General features: G+C 46.9%; 1 protein-coding gene and 1 pseudogene across 2 annotated transcripts in view; both read left to right on the forward strand.

Moving 5' to 3' along the window:
- LOC105540059 (two pore calcium channel protein 2-like) overlaps positions 1–20,578 on the forward strand; it is a 122,296-nt gene that overhangs the window by 78,447 nt on the left and 23,271 nt on the right. The window contains 14 exon segments of the mRNA XM_011980553.1: positions 818–861; positions 863–934; positions 1,125–1,226; positions 3,227–3,353; positions 5,385–5,586; positions 10,233–10,377; positions 11,789–11,853; positions 11,856–11,972; positions 14,467–14,532; positions 14,993–15,079; positions 16,012–16,100; positions 18,400–18,502; positions 18,505–18,618; positions 18,779–18,869. Of these exon segments, the coding sequence (XP_011835943.1) occupies positions 818–861; positions 863–934; positions 1,125–1,226; positions 3,227–3,353; positions 5,385–5,586; positions 10,233–10,377; positions 11,789–11,853; positions 11,856–11,972; positions 14,467–14,532; positions 14,993–15,079; positions 16,012–16,100; positions 18,400–18,502; positions 18,505–18,618; positions 18,779–18,869 (1,424 nt within the window).
- LOC105540057 lies at positions 23–764 on the forward strand (annotated as a pseudogene). The gene is made up of 2 exons (XR_001006147.1): positions 23–143; positions 224–764. The product of XR_001006147.1 is annotated as an Ig lambda-1 chain C regions-like (transcript).

Genomic DNA, 20,578 nt, shown 5'->3' on the forward strand with positions numbered 1-20,578 from the left:
GCCGCCGCCAAAGCTCGCCAACATGGCGGACCTGGAGGCAGTGCTGGCCGATGCCAGTTACCTGATGGCCATGGAGAAGAGCAAGGCGACCCCGGCCGCCCGCGCCAGCAAGAGGACAGTCCTGCCCGAGCCAAATATCCAGAGTATGATGAAGAAGTATCTTGCAGAGAGAAATAACCTTTGACAAGATTTTCAATCAGAAAATTGCAGGTTCCTGCTCCAGTACAGCTCCTGGACTGGCCCCAGGGTTTTCAACTGAAGCATAATTCACAGAAGCATGTGTTTGGCAGCGGGACCCAGCTCACCGTTTTAGGTCAGCCCAAGGACAACCCCTTGGTCACTCTGTTCCCACCGTCCTCTTAGGCGCTCCAAACCATCAAGGCCACACTGGTGTGTCTCATGAATGACTTCTATCTGGGAATCTTGACGATGACCTGGAAGGCAGATGGTACCCCCATCACCCAGGGTGTGGCGATGACCACACCCTCCAAACAGGGCAACAACAAGTACTCGGCCAGCAGCTACCTGAGCCTGACGCCCGAGCAGCGGGGGTCCCACAGAAACTACCGCTGCCAGGTCACGCATGAAAGGAGCACCGTGGAGAAGACGGTGGCCCCTGCAAAATGTTCATAGATTCCCAGCCCTCACCCCACCCACAGGGGCCTGGAGCTGCAGGATCCCAGGGGAGGGGTCTCTGCATCCTAAGCCATCCAGCCCTTCTCCCTGTACCCAGTAAACCCTCAATAAATATCCTCCGTCAACCAGAAAATAAATAAAATAAAATAAAATAAAATAAAATAACATTTTGTCTCCATAGATCAGAAGGGCTTTCCGAAGCCTCTGGAACACCCTGCCCAATATCCACTCGTCTTCCATTGTTCATATTCAGTGTGCTGATGTTTTCCCTGATGGCCTTGAAGCTTTTTGGGAATCAGCACACTTCTCCAGAAGTTTCTGCCTGGGAATTCTCCCATATTTAGGTTGAGCCTGTTGGTGGCACAATCTGTCACCAAACACAATCTTCCGTGTTCAAACACTGCAGGAGTGCTCTTGAAAGGGGAAAAATGTGTCAGTGTATTAATTTACGTGTGTGGTTTTCATTTGTGTTTTTGGTTCCTCTTTAGGGGTCTGAAAACAGCAGAGGGATCACCTTACTTTGAAAACCTTCTGGAGATAGCACTTGAGCTCTACGTGCTGGTCACTACAGCGAACAGCCCTGACGTCATGTCCGCACATCCTCGATCCATGTTCATGAACATCTTTTACCATAACAGAATTCGCACTATTCAAAGCAGCTGTCTCCTGACTCTAGTAGGGCTGAGAGAGGACAAAGAGTGATTTTCTGTTTAGTCCTATTCACTGTAAAGGTTTTGAGAAAGATAAAAGTTTACAGCACTAATAGCCTATCCTCTCTACTTAACACTAAATTTAAATGAATTCTTTAAAAATGGAAAGGAACAGAAGACATCTCTTGAGATACAATTCTTAATATTTGAGCCCACTTTCGATTCTGGAATCTTCTTTGAGTCTTGAATTTAAAGACATAAGACATCTTTGTAAAGGAGTCATGACTGGTTCTCCTAAGCATTGATGCAGGTTTTTGGCTACATCAAATAGGAAATAAATGTAAACATCAGTAATTGCCCAAAATGCCAATTCTCCACACACGTGGAAACTACTTAGGAGAAAAACCTCATGGTTTTTTCTAATGTCTTCTTGTTACGGATTTACCTCATGCATACGGGTAAAGTTATTAAGTGATACTACACAGAGTAGCTAGTGCTCCAGCTCTAGAGAGTGGGCAGAGCCTCACTGCAAACGTCAGTCCACATCTGCTCCAATAGTGACCTCAGAGAGGCAGGTTTTCTGTCATCTTGTGATGCATAGGTTCATCAGATCAACTTGTTCTTGGTTGTTGCTCACTCTTGGGCCTGGCCCTGGCCCTGCTTATGTTCTCTTGGGTCTTTCCTCAGACCCCTGTTAGCCTAGCCAACACCCCCTGATGTCCCCTCCTGTAGGAAATTAAGTTTCCTTTAGAGTGAGCACCTGTCACAACTTGCCCTTCCATGATTATCACCGGGTACCTTTCATGCATTGTCCCTGCGTGGTTAGAATACGACCTGGCCCCCAGCCAAGGCAGTTGGGTGTCCCACAGAGCCCTGAATTTGCACTGCACAGCCCTCTTCCCAGCCATGCTTCTTATTCTCTTTGTAATTCCTAGCAAGTCACTGTCCTTTCTAGGCCTCAATTTTCTCACTGTGAAGGGAGAAAAGTGAATTGGGAGATCACTAAGGTCCTGCCACTGTGAAAATTGGTGCCTCTGTAAGGTACTAAGAATTTCAGAAGGTCAGGTGTGAAGCAAGCTGTTCAGCATTAGGGATGGTGATGGCTCTGAGGCCCCATCACACCCTATGGGGGAGAGCAAATGTTAGAGGAGGCTTTCCAGTACCTCCTGCACATGGACTGTGCATGTGGGATATTGCCCAAGGTCAGCCTTATATGCATTGTGGAACTGAGAAGTGAAGCCAGCTGGGCTTCTGGGTTGGGTGGGGACTTGGACAACTTTCCCGTCTAGCTAAAGGATTGTAAATGCACCAATCAGCGCTCTGTGTCTAGCTAAAGGTTTGTAAATGCACCAATCTGCACTCTGTTAAAACGGACCAATCAGTACTCTGTAAAACGGATCAATCAGCACTCTGTAAAATGGACCAATCAGCAGGATGTGGGTGGGGCCAAATAAGGGAATAAAAGCAGGCCACCTGAGCCAGAGGCAGCAACTTCCCTGCTGTGGAATCCTTGTTCTTTCACTCTGCAATAGATCTTTTCTGCTGCTCACTCTTTGGGTCTGCACCGCCTGTATGAGCTGTAACACTCACTGTGAAGGTCTGCAGCTTCACTCCTGAAGCCATAGAGACCACGAACCCACCAGAAGGAATGAACAAGTCCGGAAGGAACAACTCGGGACGCGCGCCGCCTTTAAGGGCTGTTAACACCCACCGGGAAGGTCTGCAGCTTCGCTTCTGAAGTCAGCTAGACCACGAACCCACCGGAAGGAGGAAACTCCTGACACGTCCGAATATCAGAAGGAACAAATTCCGGACACACTGTTTTTAAGAACGCGAGGGTCTGCAGCTTCATTCTTGAAGTCGGCGAGACCAAGAACCCACCAATTCCGGACGCAGAACTAGGGTATGGAAAACCATGAAACATGCTTATTTTCTTCTAGGATGCCTGCCCATGACTTCAACTGGTGGTATTCTTTGTACTTTATAATCCACATTATCATCAATACCTACATCTTAACGTCCATCTTTCTGGCCATGGTGTACCGCAATTATAGGAAGCACTTAAAGGTAACAGGCGTGAGCTGGGGGTAGGGGGTGGGGCTGGGTGCAGTGGCTGGGAGGCCAGTGAATGCGTTTGTTAAATATTTGAAAGTGTCCTTGATCCTATTTACTTTGGTGGACCTGACGACTTGATGTCTTGCTTCCTTCTGCTGAGCAGGGCGGCTCTTCCATCTTTGTGATGGCTGTGACAGTGTCTCAGGAGATCCACAGGACAGAGGACTTGGCTGGGGCACTGGCCCCTTCATGGGCAATGTCAGGTGCTACTTTGCTTCTTGCTCTTAACGCATCCAATAGCTAATGGCTCCTTGATATCTTCTCAGTGTGATTTGGAGTGAGGATATTCTCTAAGCTTCCAGCTCCTTTCTCCCTTCAAACAAAAGAAACTTCTTAAAACCGGCAGTTCCTGCCCTGGTTCCTGCCTGCTTGATTGATGTCTGGAGAATTTGTGGAAATGTTGAGTGGGTGCTTGGGGTAGAAGGAAGTTTGATTTGCACCCAGGAATCCCCCGGGGCACCTCGGCCGTCTCATCCACCCTTCCTCCACTGCCGCTCACCAGCATAGACCTTTGGGTGTCTCTTTCCTTTATTATGAAACTCACTGTACAGAGAAGCCTTTCTTCCAAGGGTGATTTTCCTTAAGGAAAGACATACCTTAGGGCTTTTGGCCTTTTGGTTCTGTTTTGAATGTATTCTTGCTAATGGAGTGTCCACTTGAGGGCGAGCCGAAGTCAGGACAACTTCAATGCAGTTCAAGAGAAGGGGATGGCAGGGCAAGTCTGAGATTGGGTCGGTCTGGCCTTTGAAGGTGTCTGGCTCTGTCCAGGTCACAAGGAGTCTCTGTGCAGAAGGAACCTCAGCTCCTCCTCACCCCAAAGCTAGGCCTCCTCTGGCCTCTTCCTCTCTCTGGTAGGAGAGAACGTTCCAGAGAGTCTGGTGCGCCTCTCCTCTCCTTCACCGTGGAACAGAACTATTACTATGCCCCTCCCAAACCCAAGGAACACCCCTTGGAAATTAATTTTCTGCAACATGCCTTAGTCAGCAAACATTTTAGACACGCTGTATGTGCCAGACACCATGCAGGGTCCTGAAGAGCCACAACGATGGTGAGGAACCAGCCTTTCACTTTAGGAATTTACAGTCTAGCGGTGTCATCAGTGAAGCAATGATAGTGGGCGACAGACTTACAGGAGCGATGGAGATAAGCATGGTAGCTGGATGGCCCTGAGGAGGGCTGCAGAGCCTCCCCGCTCCCACAGAATTCCCTGTGACCACGCAAGATGGCAGCTCCAAGCAGAGCCTAGTTGTCCTCCTGGCCCCAGACCACATCTGGCCTAGTTTCACTTTCCTGACTTTTCTCCTCTTCCTCCTCTCTTTCTCGACTGACTGCATGGTGTACCTCTCTTCACCTTCTTGCTGGGTGTCTCTCTCTCCTCTCAATACCACAACTGATCTCCTTCCTTTCCGGAATCTTCCCTCCTCCTGGGCAGGGTGGAGTTGGGAGCTGGCCGCCTCTTGTTGCTCTGTTTCTCACTGCACAGACTTTCCTTCCCGGGCTACCTCGTTTCAGCTTGGTAAAGTGAGTTCTGGTGATGCAGAGTGGGGTTAGCTAAGTACTCCTGAATCTGGGAGGCGTCATTTACCTTGCTTGTGAGCCCACCCATCGGTGATGTTTCTTTGGCTCTTTGAATACCTTGAAACGTTGGGGTAAGAAAGTGATGCTTTCCTTTGGGAGAATGAGGTGGGCGGATCACGAGGTCAGGAGATCGAGACCGTCCTGGCTAACATGGTGAAACCCCGTCTTTACTAAAAAAAAAAATACAAAAAATTAGCTGGGCGTGGTGGCAGGCGCCCAGTCCCAGCTACTCAGGAGGCTGAGGCAGGAGAATGGTGTGAATCCAGGAGGCGGAGCTTGCAGTGAGCAGAGACTGTGTGCCACTGCACTCCAGCCTGGCCGACAGAGCGAGACTCCATCTCAAAAAAAAAAAAGGGATGCTTTCTTGAATCTTTCTCTTAAAACACACAAATCTGTTTTTTAAAGAATGAGGTTGGCGAACTGGCATACATGAAAGGTCATAAAATGATAGAGGCGTTCAACGTTCTGAAAGTCATGGTGGGCACTGAGTTTGTGGTCGAGGAGGCCCAGTGGAGGTGGCTGGCACTGGTAGTGATGCCAGACATGAGCAGGACCCACCTGGATCTTCTCCTGAGGATCTCCAATGAGGGACAGATGGGGCACATGGGTAAGATGCCTTTGCCTCTGACTGTCCTCTTCCCTGTGCGCTCTGAAACTGAGCCTCACAAAATGATAGGTAAAGCAGTAGCACTGTTTTAAAATGTGTTTGGCTTAGCACATACAAATGTGTACCTGCTGGCAAGAATGCCATGGAGTTAACAACCTCATGCTGTGCTCTCACTGCCCTGTCCCAGTGTACATGGCCACAGACAGGTGTCAGCAGGTCACGGCCATCCCAGAGCCCTTACCTGGTGACATGGTCCTTCCGTTTGTGCAGTTCTGCTTTAGGGAAGTAATCAGAAATTGGAAAAGAGATACATACATTCATGTTCAGTTTGCATTTTGCATTTGAAAGTGAAAAGTTAAAGGTACCCTACATGTTCAGGGTTGATAGCCATTCTTAAGATGCTTCGTATTTGTGGCGTGCTTGTCATGTGTGAACCATTGTTATGGTTGTTCTCCATGCACTGCGCTTGTGTCATCTTCCCCCAGGGACATTGAGGTGTGTTTGTTATCTTCATCTGCTAACACGGGAACAGACTCAAAGACTCAAAGAGGTTCAGTCATTTGTCCAAGGCCACACAAGTGACAGAGACCATAAGGCTCCAAGGCTTGTGCTTTTTATCCTTGTGCTAAACTACCCACATTTTGATAGTCATTTAATGGGAGATTTTGATAGCATTAAAAATGACTGTGAAGACGAGGTAGCAACGCGGGATAGGCGAGATGTTAATACACCCCCAGCTGCAGGGCACTCCCATTTCACCAGTTTTAAGAAAGTCCCGATAGGAACACACCCAGATGGAGTGGTAGGTTTGATAGGATGGCGAGATTATACGCAGCTGTTCATTTAAGGGAGACAAGGACTCTCAAACTAGTCCCACAGTACTGTGGGCTTCATGATGTCTCCACGCATGTGTGAGAAGAAGATGACAAATATTTTCTGGGACTTACTTGAATCTGGTGTTCAGGAGAAAAAGAGACATGCGCAGCAAGACACTATTACTTTTGGGCGGTGCCAGTATCTTCCAGTAAGAGCTTTGGATTCAGGATGGAAGAAGGCCTTTTTAAAAAAAAATTAAATGATTTAAAAATATTTGTTGTGTGTACATAGTAGGTGCATATACGTATGGGGTACATGAGATGTTTGGATACAGGCATGCAACGTGAAATAAGCACTTCATGGACAATGGACTCTCCATCCTTGCAAGCATTTATCCTTTTAGTTACAAACAATCCCATTACGTTCTTTAAATTATTTTGAAATATACAGTTATTATTGACTATCATCACTCTGTTGAGCTATTAAATCGTAGGTCTTAGTCATTCTTTCTATTCTCTTTGTACCCATGGAAGAAGGCCTTTGCAGGAACCCGAGCAGCGTCTCCTCAGCCACATGGTCCAATGTCACAGTGCAGAGTGTCTGCTCAGGTGGTCCGGCTTCTCAGGCTCTGAACAGATTCCTTTGTGCCGCCCCCTGCTAGGGACAGGCAGTTACTGGAGGTGCCATGGAGTGTGTGATTGCTATACTAATGGTGGGGAAGGGAGAGGAAGGGCACCTCATCAGGCAACTGTGGAGCACAGCACTTTTCAAACTGTGTGGAAGCTTTTTATGTTTCCAATCTGTCATTGACTGAGACTTTAGTAAAATATAATAAAAATCAGTAACACATACAAACAGCATACAAAATACAAGTCTCAGGTTTTCATTATTAGATTCAGCAGGCATGAAATTATTCTGTCAATTGCTCTACAAGGTTCGAAATTTCAGTACTTATCTCGGGGAGGGTGGGGAGCATGAGGACTGACCAGCAGTATTCCAGCAGCCACACTTTGGAGAGCACTTGTTCTAGGACATCAGAAAAGGCAGGTGCCCCCTGAGACACACACACACACCCCCCCACGGGTACTCTGACCTCCAGTTGGTAGTCCATGATTGGAGTCACCAAGATGGCTGGGTCCTCAGCCTTAGCCTTGCTTAGTTTTGTTACCTGAGTGGTGGTCCTATTTGTAAATCAGATGAGGACACAAATTCATCTAGTTTGAATATAAAAATCTACCAGAGTCATAGATTTTACTGAAGCTCCATAAATGTGGCCAAAAGAAAGTCCAGTGAGCTGATGGTTTAACCCATTTCCCCAGTCTTACCTTCTACAAAACAGCTGTGTCCATTTAAATATTATTATCAGGCAAACATATTTTTAAGAAAGACAGGCTGGGTGTCGTAGCTCACACCTGTAATCTCAGCACTTTGGGGGGCCTTGGCGGGAGGATCACTTGAGTCCAGGAGGTCAAGAATAGCCTGGGCAATGTGGTCTACCTCTACAAAAAATACAAAACTTAGCTGGGTATGGGGGCACGTACTTGTAGTCCCAGCTACTCAGGAGGCTGAGATGGGGGGAGCGATTAAGCCCAAGAGGTAAGCCTGGTGACAGAGCGAGATTCTATCTTGAAGAGAAAAGAAGAAAGAAAAAGACAGCCAGTCAGATTGGTTGGCTTTGGAGGATCCTAGATTATAGTTCATAGGATGTAGTAGTAATTTCTGCTGTCTAAGTGCCCCAAGAGACTTCTTTGCTCAAGTAACACTTGCGAAGACAGCCTTAGTAACAGAAAGCCAAACAGGAAAACAGGATTACATGCTTCACAATGGTCTCAACACTGTGCAGTCGAGGAGTAGCAAGACATTTGTGAACATTCCCATTTTTCCCTTTGATCAGCAGTTGTAAGGATTGGTAGTCACCAAGGCTAAACCCTGGAATTCTGATAGTACCGAAAGTGTTAAACGTAGTGTTAACTGAGAAACACAAAATTTACAAGTACAGAAAGAAAAGGACTGAATAGAATAATTAACAAAGAGAAGATGAGGGAAATAATGTGGTATTTACAAGGGTTTGCAGACTATAGTCTACTGGCCCAATATGGCCTGCTGTCTGTTTTGTAAATAAAGTTTTATTGGAACAGAGCCATGCTCATTCATTTACATACAGTCTCTGGCTGCTTTTATGTATAATGGCAGAGTTGAATAGTTGTGACAGAGAGTGTGTGACCTGCAAAGCTTAAAACATTTACTCTCGGGCTTAAAACATAAACTTAAAACATAAACTCTTTATAGAAAGAGTTTGTGGACCCCTAAGCTACAAAGTGAAGTTGCAGATGGGTACAAATTCTTTCTGAACACAAACTGACTATAGTTTTGAATTTCTTTCATCTTTCTTGCTCTGCTGAATCTTCTGGATTAGAAGATGTGACTCCAGGGACTTTGCTGAGTTGTCCCTTGTTGATTGAGGTTGTTTAATGGTGAAGGTTTGGGCTGGATTCCTTGTCAGTGACCTCACCAGTTCACTCTGAATTGTAGTTATAGTTGTCATCTTAGTGTCTCCATAAGCTCTGATGGTGGAGCTCGGGTCGCCCAGGTCCCCGGATCCAGGTACATAATTCCCTGAGGCTGGACTTCTCTCTGAATGGGCATTGAAAGAGTCATTAAGATGTGTATGTGTATTTTCCTTCTAACTCTAAAGATCTGGAAACTTCACAGATGCTAAGATATCTAAGGGTGTTTTTCATCCAACTTGATGGACGCCTGTGCTTTCATGTTCTTAGCACCGTATGGCATTGAGGGAAACAGCAACACGCGTGTTTAATGTGTGCCACCTGTGGAATGATGATTCTTTTTTTCCTTCTGGAAACTGAAGTGGAGACCTGGGTATCTGCCAGGCATGCTCCATGGGAAACTTTCTAGGTTTCTAAACCTCCCGCCCCACCCTTTCCCTGTGGTCTCAGCTACACCTGATTTGCTCCTGCAGTTTATTTCAGCAACTTCCTTTAGAGGTTCCAAAGCACTCAGTTTAGTTTTCAAAGAAGCAGCAACACTCTGCACATTCTGATTTTATCCACTGATATACTATTTAAGTTATATATAATTACCGGATGTTCATACATAAATAGTTGAGAACCAGCCCAGTGACCCCACCGGTGAGAGAGAGGTACGTGGAGTAGTGGAGCATAACCTTTTGGCCCCAGGCATTCAGCAGGTCTGGAGAGCATCAGTTCGGTTCATCAGTCCGGTGGGTCTAAGTCAGTCAAGAAAGCAAGGAAGCACCCATTGTGCTTTGGCCTGGGGTGGTGAGTGAGCTCATCTTGGAAGCTACGGGTTTGAGTGAATCCCTGAGAGGAAGGCAGGGAGAGGGAGTGTGCAGAGGGAGGAACTCAAATTCAAGGGTGTGGATCACAAATACTTTGGAAACTACATGGAGAGAAACGGAAAGTGGAGTTGAGGCTAGAACGGTAGGTCAAGGCAGACACTGAAAGCAGCAATGGCCCACGTGAACAGGAACGCAGGGTGGAAGGCAGGGTGTGAGGTGTGGCTTCTGCAAATGAGCACAATCGCTTTCGGCTACTTGGGATTGGCAGAGGGGCCTGCGGAAGGACAGGAAAGAGGCCTGGGGGATTGGAGGCTGGCAGTGCCTCTTGCTGGTTCTACCTCTCTCTTTTTCTCTGTCTCTCACTGGCTCCTTGGCCTTGAGCCCTCACCCTTTAGGGCTTCAGATATTTACCTGTGAAATGTGGAGCCGAGAGTCCATGCGGAATTGGCTTCACCCTTTGGACCTTCATGTTACAGTGGCCATGGATATTGGGGTTGTATTTCCATTGCAGACAAAATGAACTTTCTACGGTTGGCTGACCTCTTCAACATCCAAGTGGTCACCATCAACATCAAGAGACATCTGTTGGAAGCCTGGATACCGCAGGTATACCAGTTATCTGCAAGCCTCTTAGTCCAGAAGATGGTTTGGCAAAGGCAAGTGAGACGGGGGCAGTTTTCTCTCAAGCTGTTTTAAAAACAGAGGAATCTGCTATGCCAACTCTACAGAATGTGTTTCATCATTGAAGCTACAAATTATCCCCCTGCTCCCTGCCTTTGGTGTCTCAGGAGGCATGGAAAGGCCTCAGAACACACTGTTTGATCTTCTCCAGGACAGGCTTCTAGATGATGCTTCCTTCTGTGATGTTTCCTAAGATGATCAAGGGCCACAGACTAAATATGCTCTCTAAGCCAGGGAAGGTCATCATTCTCTGAATTCAGGAGATTCCAGCCCCTTCAGAGTAAATATGAAGTTGATATCAAATGTGGCCTTTGATGCTGGGAATTATATGGTAAGCACTCACGAGTTACAGTTGCTGGAATGATTGTTGAGGAGGCCAGTTAATTCTTTTATTTTCAAGTAGATGACATCCAGAAAAAGCCATTTATCCTAGTTTGAGATCCAATTTCTAATATCTGTGACCTGGAATACCCCTCTTGTTAGAGGCTCATTCCTAGCCATGGTGGCCTCTTGCTTTCTTTGAATTTAATGTTTCACTAAAGCGTGTGGTTCAGAAGTCCTTGCAAGCAGCTCAGCCTCGAAAGTAGGCAAATACTCCTTTTAGCTGACCATATCTTATCTTTATGAAAGCCCTACATGGAGAGGCTGTCTTCTTGGGATCGACAGAAGTCAGTCCCAATGTTGAACTCCAACATTGATCTATCAATGTGCTTCACGTGGTGGAGGTTGGCATGTCCATATGCAGCCCCAAGTGTTCGGGCCTGGAGTATAGGCATCACAGAGAACACTGGGCTAGTCCCTCCTCGGTCTTCTTAGAGCCACGCCCCTGACTTACCCAGTGTTCCCTGTGCCACTGCTCTGTCGGCTCTGGAGCTGAAAAGTTGAAGTTGAGCCCAGCTGTCCTGTTTTTCACCCATTTTCGCTCTGAACTTGGTGAAGAAGATTAATGTGCCAGTCTCTTGGAAGACCTGGGTGTATGAAGGGTAAAGAGGTTTTCAGAAGCTTTCTTAGTGAAGCATGTTAAGTTTCCAGAGGCAAGTAGCAACGGTGTGATGATCTTGTGCTGAACCTTAAACCTTCTCCCTGTCCCCTGAGCTGTCATCGGGCCCAGATGCTCTGCTCCCAAAGAGGCACCTTGGAAAACCATGGCTCTCTTGTCTCTCCTCACCCTGTCTTCATTTTCTCCTTGGAGAGAAGGCCTCCACCAGGGGCAGCAGGAGGCAGGTGCATGTCAGGACCCAGCCCCACTGGAACCTTCCATAGATGAGGAGTGTGTGTGCTGCCGGGAAACAGAACAGCCCCTCTGAACAGGCTGATGTTCTTGTCACTGAAATGTGGCATGACAGGATCTCGCTCTTCTTTTTTTTTTTTTTTTCCTCATGCCAGGACTTTTGTCTGGGGTTTTGATGTCATCATTCCAATAAATGCCATATTCATGGCTCTGGATGAGAAAACCCCTTCATTTCTTATGCAGAATGACTTTTCCTATCTCTCTACATCATTAAGATACTCCTGAAGCTGTACACGTGTGAGCCCAGAGCCTATTTCGAAAGGAGGCAGTTCTGGAACTGGTGAGATTGTGTCCTCGGGAGGGGAGAGTTGGCGTAGGGGTGAGAGGGGATTTCCTACCACATTGTGGGGAATATGGCTGCCATTCGCCAAGTTCCATCTGCCCAGTTTGGAGGCATCTTAATAAGATCCTGAACCTCTGGCTCAGTAAAAACTGCTATTCATGATGTCAGTTTGAACTGACTTTAGCTAAAATTAGAATCACCATCACAAATCGTGGCATCTTGAATTTAGAAAGGATCTTTTTAAAAATGAAAGCAAAATGTCCTCCTCTACTCCTTCACAATACTTACGACGCCAAATGTGTGTGTTTTCTTCCTCACACCCACCAATTGCTCAACTCTCTGGACACCAAGTGGGTGTCCTACAAGTTATTCTATTCAGACACTATCTACCTGGAGTTACTGTCAGATTCCACAGGTTGAGGCTCAGTCCCACAAGGCCACCTGCACTTCAGAGGCCAGGCACAAGCCAGGGAGTCACCTGTGCTTCTGAGTGAACAGCTGTAAATCCAAGGTTCCCATGGCCTCCTCCTTGGGTTTGATAATTTGCTAAGCAGCTCACAAGTTCAGGAATACAATTTACTTACTGGATTTCTGGTTTATTGTAAAAAGATACAACTCAGGCATAGCCGGTGGAAGAGATTACAGGGGCAAGGTACGGGGAAGAGGTACAGAGCTTCCATACCCTCTCCCGGCATACACTCACTCTTCTCAGCACCTCCATGTGTTCACCAAGCCAGAAGTTCTCCCAGCACCATCCTTTGGAGTTTTTATGGAGGTTTCATTATGTATGCATGATTGATTATATCTTCGGCCACTGATGATCACCTCAACCTTTAGCTCCTCCCCCTCCATAGAGAGTGAGAGTTGGGGAAGGGGTGGGGCTGAAATTTCCAACTCTCTAATGGCACGGTAGTTCCCCTGGCAACAAACCCCATTCCTAAGGGCTTTCCAAAGGCACTTCATTAACATAAACTCAGATGGGGCTGAAAGGTGCTTGTTAGGAATTACAAGATTCTCCTTTCACCTTTATTACTCCTTTTTTTGAGAAAGCGTCTCACTGTGTCTCCCAGGCTGGAGTGCAGTGGTGTGATCTCAGCTCACTGCAGCCTCGACCTCCCAGGCTCAGGCGATCCTCCCACCTTGGCCTCCTGAGTAGCTGGGACCACAGGCACACGCAACCATGCCTGGCTAATTTTTGTATTTTGTAGAGACGGGGTTTCGCCATGTTGCCCAGGCTGGTCTTGAACTCTTCAGCTCAAGTGATCCTCTGCCTCAGCTTCCTAAAGTGCTAGGATTACAGGCATGAGCCACTGCACCTAGCCTACTCTTTTTTGTTTTTTTTTCAATTTCAACTTTTAGGCACTGGGGTACATGTGCAGGTTTGTTACATAGGTATATTGCACCCAGGTAGTGATCACAGTACCCAATAGTTAGTTTTTCAACCCACATCTTGCTCCCCTGCTTCCTGCTCTGGTTGTCCACAGAGTCTGTCGTTCCCATGTTTATGTCCATGTGTGCTCAACGTTTAGCTTCCACTTGTAAGTGACAGCATGTAGCTTTCTATTCCTGTGTGAGTTCACTCATGATTATGGCCTCTAGCTCCATCCATGGTGCAGCAAAGGACATGATTTCATTCTTTTTTATGGCTGCGTAAAGTTGCATGGTATACTTTTATGACTTGGAAAATTACAAGCATTTTCTGGCTCTGGTCAGGAGCCAAGTATAGTGATGAAGACCAAATATATATTTCTTATTATTACAGTCTTAGAACGTCACACCCAACAAGGCGATTCCTTCCATACCTCCCTTTGCCATCTTACAATGAGGACTGTTAGCAAACTCTTCCCTGGGTGGGGAATGTATTTACCGGTGGGCTATTTCTTTTCCAGACTGCCTACCCCCAGTCCTGAACCATCTTGCACATGCTGCAGACTGCCTGACTGTGTCAGGCCCTGTGGGACATAGAGACACAAATGCAGGCCTGACACCACTTTGAGGGTCAGGAAACTCATTATGCTGTGCATATGACCAAAGGGGAATGGGTTAATGTTGTCCAATATTCTATTGTCCTGTGGCACAGTTGTCAGACAGAAAAGTAACAAGGTGATGAATTCCCTCTTCAATTAAAAAGTTACAATGCGTTTGGTAAAATCAATGCCAACCAAGATTGGACTGTGTAGTCTGAAAATGTGTCAAAGTATTCTTACAGATTAGATCTATTTTGGAAGATGATTACTGTGATATGAATTAGATGATTTCTACAGATGCCCAGAGGTGGTTATTTGGAGCAGCCAAGGGATGCTCATTAGGTTGCTCAAACAGTGTTTCTGGCTTCATGTCTACCATCCTAAAAATGATGGAAATCAGTTTTATGGCTGAATCATTGCATTGCATGCGATACTGGATTTGAAGTTTTCTCAGAATTCATTGTGTCTTAAACCTGACAGGCCTTTCTCTTGATTCATAACCGACTTAGCTTTTGCACTGTTGGGTTTGATACGTTGATCATCATTGCTGCCCTGGCGGTCACTGTGGCCAATGCCACCATTCAGTCAGGTCAGTGCTGCCAGTTCTCAGCTTCACTACCTCCCGGGGTGGGGATCCTGCATTCAATCTGTTGAACGTTTCATCAGTCTGTTGAACACCTGCTGTGCACTGTTAAGATGTTTGGAGCCAGAAAAAGGGGACAAAAAATAATTTAAAATGTTGCATCCTCTTGGGAGGATGGTGGCTTTGTTTGTGTTTAGCTGTATCTTAAGAGATTTTGTTTGTAAGCGTCCATCACACCAAATGCTCACATGGTCATCCCTTTAAAGCTGGCCCCCGGCTTTGATGTGCAAGAGTGGTTGGTGTTTCCAGGCAGCTCTTGCTTCCTCATTGCTCACAGCCATTGTCTGTCCTTGAAGTGAAGCTACATCATCCCTGGTACCCACAGAGCCTCAGACCTCACTGCGTAAAAGGAACAAGCCAGAGGCTCTGAGACAATGGAATGTTAAACGATTGTGTTCTTTTCCAGCCAGAGAATATAACAGTCAGCATATCCTGGATATTGTCTTGGTATTGAGAATACTCCGGCTCTTAAGGGTCGTCCTCAGCCTTCAAAGTTAAAGAGAAAGTGGCATGCAATAGCTGGGCTTGAGGGGTTCCCACATTGGGCCTTGTGAAAAGCATCTTCACCTGCTTACTGTACATGTGTCCAATTATGAATCCAGGATGTAACTTGTTGGGGTTCTCTGGGGTGCATAGCTGTGGAAATGGAAGCCAATGAAGATGGGTAAAGAGCATCTGAGGACAGGGATTGTGACAGTCACTTTCATCCCTGTGACTGGCCTGCATTGTGCCTGCCTGCACGGTGACTAAATAAGAGTTATGATGGCAGCTAGTGCTAACTCAAGTGTGTTAACCATTGTCTTATTAAATCCCACCTGTGACCCCTGATAGCTCTAGTTTTATTATCCCTAGCTTACAGTTGATGACACAAGCTCAGAGAGGTTAAGTAACTCTCCCAAAAGTACACAGCAAGAAAGAGGCAGATTAGGATACAAACTCAGGAGTCTGACCCCAAAGCCCAGGTAAACCCTGCCCTCGGTGTTAGATAGGCCAGTGTTCTTCCAGGGAGTGCTAGGGAAATGGCTCCCACTGAGGACGGGCCTGCCCTTCTAGAAGGTGTTCAGTTGTCAATGTAAGCCTCCAGGACAGCCTTAACACAGGCTAGATTTGGATGGAGGAAAAGTTAGGGGAGAAAAACAGATGAGGCTAAATCCTTTTCCCGTCTCCACACCCACCCGTGTCTTCCTGATGAGTTTCTCTATGACTGCCTTCCTTGCTTTGGTCCAGCCTGCCTTGCTTCGCTTCAGGAGAAGCCACCGGTTAACTCCCTGTTAGCTTGGTCGGTGGACCGATGCTGACACAGCTACAAAGGCAAATTCCTGATGACATTTAAAGAACAGATTCAGGCCTGGGGAAAGGTGTGGAGGGGAACATGGCGGTGGGGTGTGAGTTTTACTTCCCACCTTCCCTTTTGCCTTGTGTCAGTGACTCTGTTTTGTCCTAGATTCTGGGTTTTAGTGACCACATTAATCAACGTCGGGCCCACGCTGCTGATGTTTGGTGGACTTGTCTTTGCAAGTAGCTGCTCCTGTTGCTATCTGATGTAACAAAAGTGGTGAGATGTTCATTCTTGGCAACTCTCAATAAGCCTTTTTTTTTTTTTTTTTTTGAGACGGAGTCTTCGCTCTGTCCCCAGGCTGGAGTGCGGTGGCGCGATCTCGCCTCACTGCAAGCTCCACCTCCCAGGTTCTCGCCATTCTCCTGCCTCAGCCTCCTGAGTAGCTGGGACTACAGGCGCCCGCCACCACGTCTGGCTAATTTTTTGTATTTTTAGTAGAGACGGGGTTTCACTGTGTTAGCCAGGATGGTCTCGATTTCCTGATCTCGTGATCTGCCCACCTTGGCCTCCCAAAGTAAGCCTTATTTTAAGGGAGAGAAAGAAAGGGAGAATAAGTAAATGAAATTCATTGGTTTCCAGTAGCCATTCTTAAGCAACCTGAAGTTTCTAGAAACATTGGGCATACACCAGTTAGGTACACTGGCTGCTGCAGTAAACACCAACAACCCAGTGGGCTGACCCAGTTTCTTTCCCATCCACAGTCCAGATGGGTATTCCTGGCTAGCAGGTAAGCACGTAGGCTCTTAAGGATGTAGGTTTAAGGGCCAGCTTCCTTTTAGGGAGTGCCAGGGACAGCCTCCCTCGCCCTGATGTGGAGAGGGCCCACCTGCTCCTTGAGGTCCGCAGTAGCGGCAGTGAGGCCATACAAGGCTGCACAGGGACCAGGAGCCTCCCACTCTAGGGTGGTTCCACCTGGATGCGGTGGAGGCTGCAACAGGGCATTTATTGTTCTTTTCATTGATAATGGTAAAAAAAAAAAAAATTCCATTAGCACAGAAGAATGAAAGATTGATTGTAAGTCGCCCATGCCCACCCCCAACATGGCTCTTTTCCAGAGGCAAACATTATTCAGCATTTCTTATTACTCTTCCTAAATATTTCAACATATATGAGTCTATCACATGCATGCCTGTAGGTATCCAGTTTATCCTTAGTCAAGTGGGATAACACATTCAAAATATTGTTGTACGACTTTCTTCTGAATATTTTCTTCCTGTGTTCTGGGAGGCGCGTGCCTGCAGGTAAGCTCTGCCATGATTAAAAGTGCTCCATGAATGGAAGAGTCCAGTATGTGTCTGCCCAGCCCCACTACTGACAGACCGCTGAGTGGTCTTGCCTTTTTACCATCACAAATGATGCAGCAAGGACTCTTCTTGTGCATGCATCTTTGTGGGTTTATGTGTGTGGATCTGTTGCATACATTCTCAGAAGTGGAACTGCTGGCCAAAGGTAAATGGGTTTAAAATTTGGGTTGATAATGGCAACCTGCCTTCCAAAAGACGAGCTGCCACAGGTACTCCAGACCACAGTGCACAACAGCATGTGTTTCTCTGCACCCCTTCCCACTGGTGGTTATTAAATGTTTCCATTTTTTTCCCCCATCTGATAGGTGAGGAAACAGCATTGTATCATTTGGACTGCATTTGTTTAGTTATTCATGAGGCCAAGCATCTTTTCTATGTCCTTTTTGCCATTTATGCTTATTTTTCAGTAAACAGCCTGTTCACATCTTTGGTCTGTTCTTCTGTTTGTTTAATTTTTGATATGATATGCCTTTGACCTCTAAAGGAAATAGGACCTTGGTAGGCTGTCAGAGCAATTATTTTTCATTTTTTCTTATCTGCTACCTTTTTTTCCTTTTTGACATAAAGGCTTTTTGTTTTGGTTTGGTTTTTGAGTGTATAAAAGCTTAGATTTATTACATATCATACTTGTCAATTTTTGCAGTTTCTAGGTTTTAAATCATGCTCAGTAAGGGCTTTTTCTACTTTTTTTTTTTTTTTTTGTAGTACAGGTATGCGTTTTTTGTTTGTTTACATCTAACTCTTTGGTTATTTATTTTGAAATTTATTTTAGTATAAAGAGCAAGGTAAAGATTGACCTTTATTACTTTTTTTTCCTAGAGTACTATTGTATTTTTGAATATTTAACCCACTAACTTGCTAGGAGCTTCGTTTTTGACTTTGTAAATGGACTCTGGGGAGATCAAGGTGTGGCCCAGCTGGCCGCGTCCTCTGTCCCTCTGCAAATAGCTCGGGCTTCCTGGCAGACTGGCCGACCCCTGCCCACCCTCTTCTGGCTGCTTGAAACTCCTGACTGGGGAGGGTGACCCTCCCTGGGAATACAAATGAGTAATGCCCTTTCTGCCAGGCCCTGGGAGCATGACTGGCTGGGCCTACAGTTCTTCCCACTGCTTCTGCCTGCTCCTCTGCAGCGTTGGGCGCCTGCTGGTGACCCAGTGTCTCCCATCCTAGGTGGTCTTCTATGTCATTGCCATCGTCAGGATGGGAGTGTTCCATGGCAAAGTTCAATCCTTTGATCCGAATTTCGCTGCTCCTGACGCCCTGGTTTGTGGAACTGAGCCTTACAGGGCTCTGCGTTTGCCTGAAGCAGGTACTGCAAGAACAACTTCAATGACTTGGCCTCTGCATTTACTGTGCTGACGGAGCTCACAGTGGTTCACCGGTGGCGCAGTGTCCTTTCTGAGAAGGTGGAGATCCATGGGATGGTCTGCACCCTGGGGTGAGGTGGAAAAGGTGGAAAGTAAATCCTCAGAAGAGGATTATCTGTTGGCCTCTTGGAGTTCAGGGGACCTATGGAGTTTCTCGAAGGTCTGGTTCCTTAACTTCCTACTCCTTCCAGATGGCTTTGCCCTGGTGACCCACCAGGCTGCAAAGCTGTACTTCATCTTGTTCCACATAGTGGTCATCATCCTCATTGTTAAGCGAGTTTCCGCCAACCGCGTTGGGAATTTTGGATCTCCTTTTTCAGCACGCCTAAGGGACCGCCCCTCTTCTCCTGTCCCACCCTGGTGTAGGTTGGGTGGGCGGCATCTTCCCAATGGGTGCTAAACTCTTGGAGGGAAGGGTCTTCCTTCTGTTCATATCTGTGTTCCCCGCGGTGTCACCAGCATGTGGCACATCTGTATATAACACACATTTCAGAGCCTTCCAAGTAGTGTGGACCAGAAGGGAACTGAGGCCTGGCTTGTCTACCTACCTTCCCCACTAAGATTGAATCATCTCTGAAACATGCCACCTGAGTTGCTGTCCAGCTTCCACTGAAATCCAGCTAACCAATGGGACTCCGGAGAGCCAAAGGGGTCAGCTCCCTTGTCATCCTGCTCTGGTAGTTAGCACATCCACAGGTAGAGGGAAAATGAGCCCCCAGGTGACTTCCAGTAGAAGGGACCCCTGGTGAGTTCCAGTGGAAGGGAAATGTGTCCCCAGGTGAGTTCTAGTAGAAGAGAAATGTGTCCCCAGGTGAGTTCTAGTGGAAGCGAAATGTGTCCCCAGGTGAGTTCTAGTGGAAGAGAAATGTGTCCCCAGGTGAGTTCTAGTGGAAGCGAAATGTGTCCCCAGGTGAGTTCTAGTGGAAGAGAAATGTGTCCCCAGGTGAGTTCTAGTGGAAGGGAAATGTGTCCCCAGGTGAGTTCTAGTAGAAGGGACTCCTGGTGAATGCTAGTGGAAGGGATATGTGTCACCTGGTGAGTTCTAGAAGGCAAATGTGCCCCCTAGTGAGTTCCAGTGGAAGGGAAATGTGTCCCCTGCCGAGTTCTAGTAGAAGGGACCTCTGGTGAATTCTGGTGGAAGGAAAATGTGTCCCCTGGTGAAATATTTTTTTTGTTGTTTTGTTTTGGTTTTTTGAGACAGAGTCTCACTCTGTCACCCAGGCTGGAGTACATTGGTAGGATCTCTGCTCACTGCAATCTTCGCCTCCTGGGTTCAAGCGTTTCTCCTGCTTCAGCCTCCCCAGTAGCTGGGATTACAGGAGCCCGCCACCAAGCCCGGCTAATTTTTGTATTTTTAGTAGAGACAGTGTTTCACCATGTTGGCCGGGCTGGTCTCGAACTCCTGACCTCAGGTGATCCACCCACCTCAGCCTCCCAAAGTGCTGGGATTACAGACGTGAGCCACCGCACCTGGCCTCCCCTTATGAATTCTAGTGGCAATGTGCCCCCAGGTGAATTCTAGTGGAAGCCCCATGGTGGGTTCTAGTGGGAGGGGAATGTGCCCCCAGGCAAATTTTACTCACTGATCCCAGTTCTGTCCTTATCTGTTTTCCATGGGAAAACTCAGTAAGCATTTGAAAGCTGCTATGACATGTCCGCTCTCAAAATGACTCTTCTTTCTCTTGTAATCTGTGACTCCAGTGGCCTGCATTTGAGTACCTGTGATCGTTGTGATTCTTTCACGTTGTGATCCTGGTCATCAGGATCGTACCCCTCTCAGAGCTGGGGCTGGAGTTCTTAAAAAGGCTGTAAAGAGTTCTTCTTTTTAAAAATTTGTATAGAGATGAGGTCTCACTATGTTACCCAGGCTAGTCTCAAACTTCTGGGCTTACGGGAGCCTCCCACCTCTGCCTCCCAAAGTGCTGGAATTACAAGTGTGAGCCATTATGTCTGGCCAGATATTTTCTACTGTCCTCCAAAAA

This window comes from Mandrillus leucophaeus, unplaced genomic scaffold (assembly GCF_000951045.1).
Source record: "Mandrillus leucophaeus isolate KB7577 unplaced genomic scaffold, Mleu.le_1.0 Scaffold214, whole genome shotgun sequence".
In the NCBI taxonomy this organism is placed as follows: Eukaryota; Metazoa; Chordata; class Mammalia; order Primates; family Cercopithecidae; genus Mandrillus; species Mandrillus leucophaeus.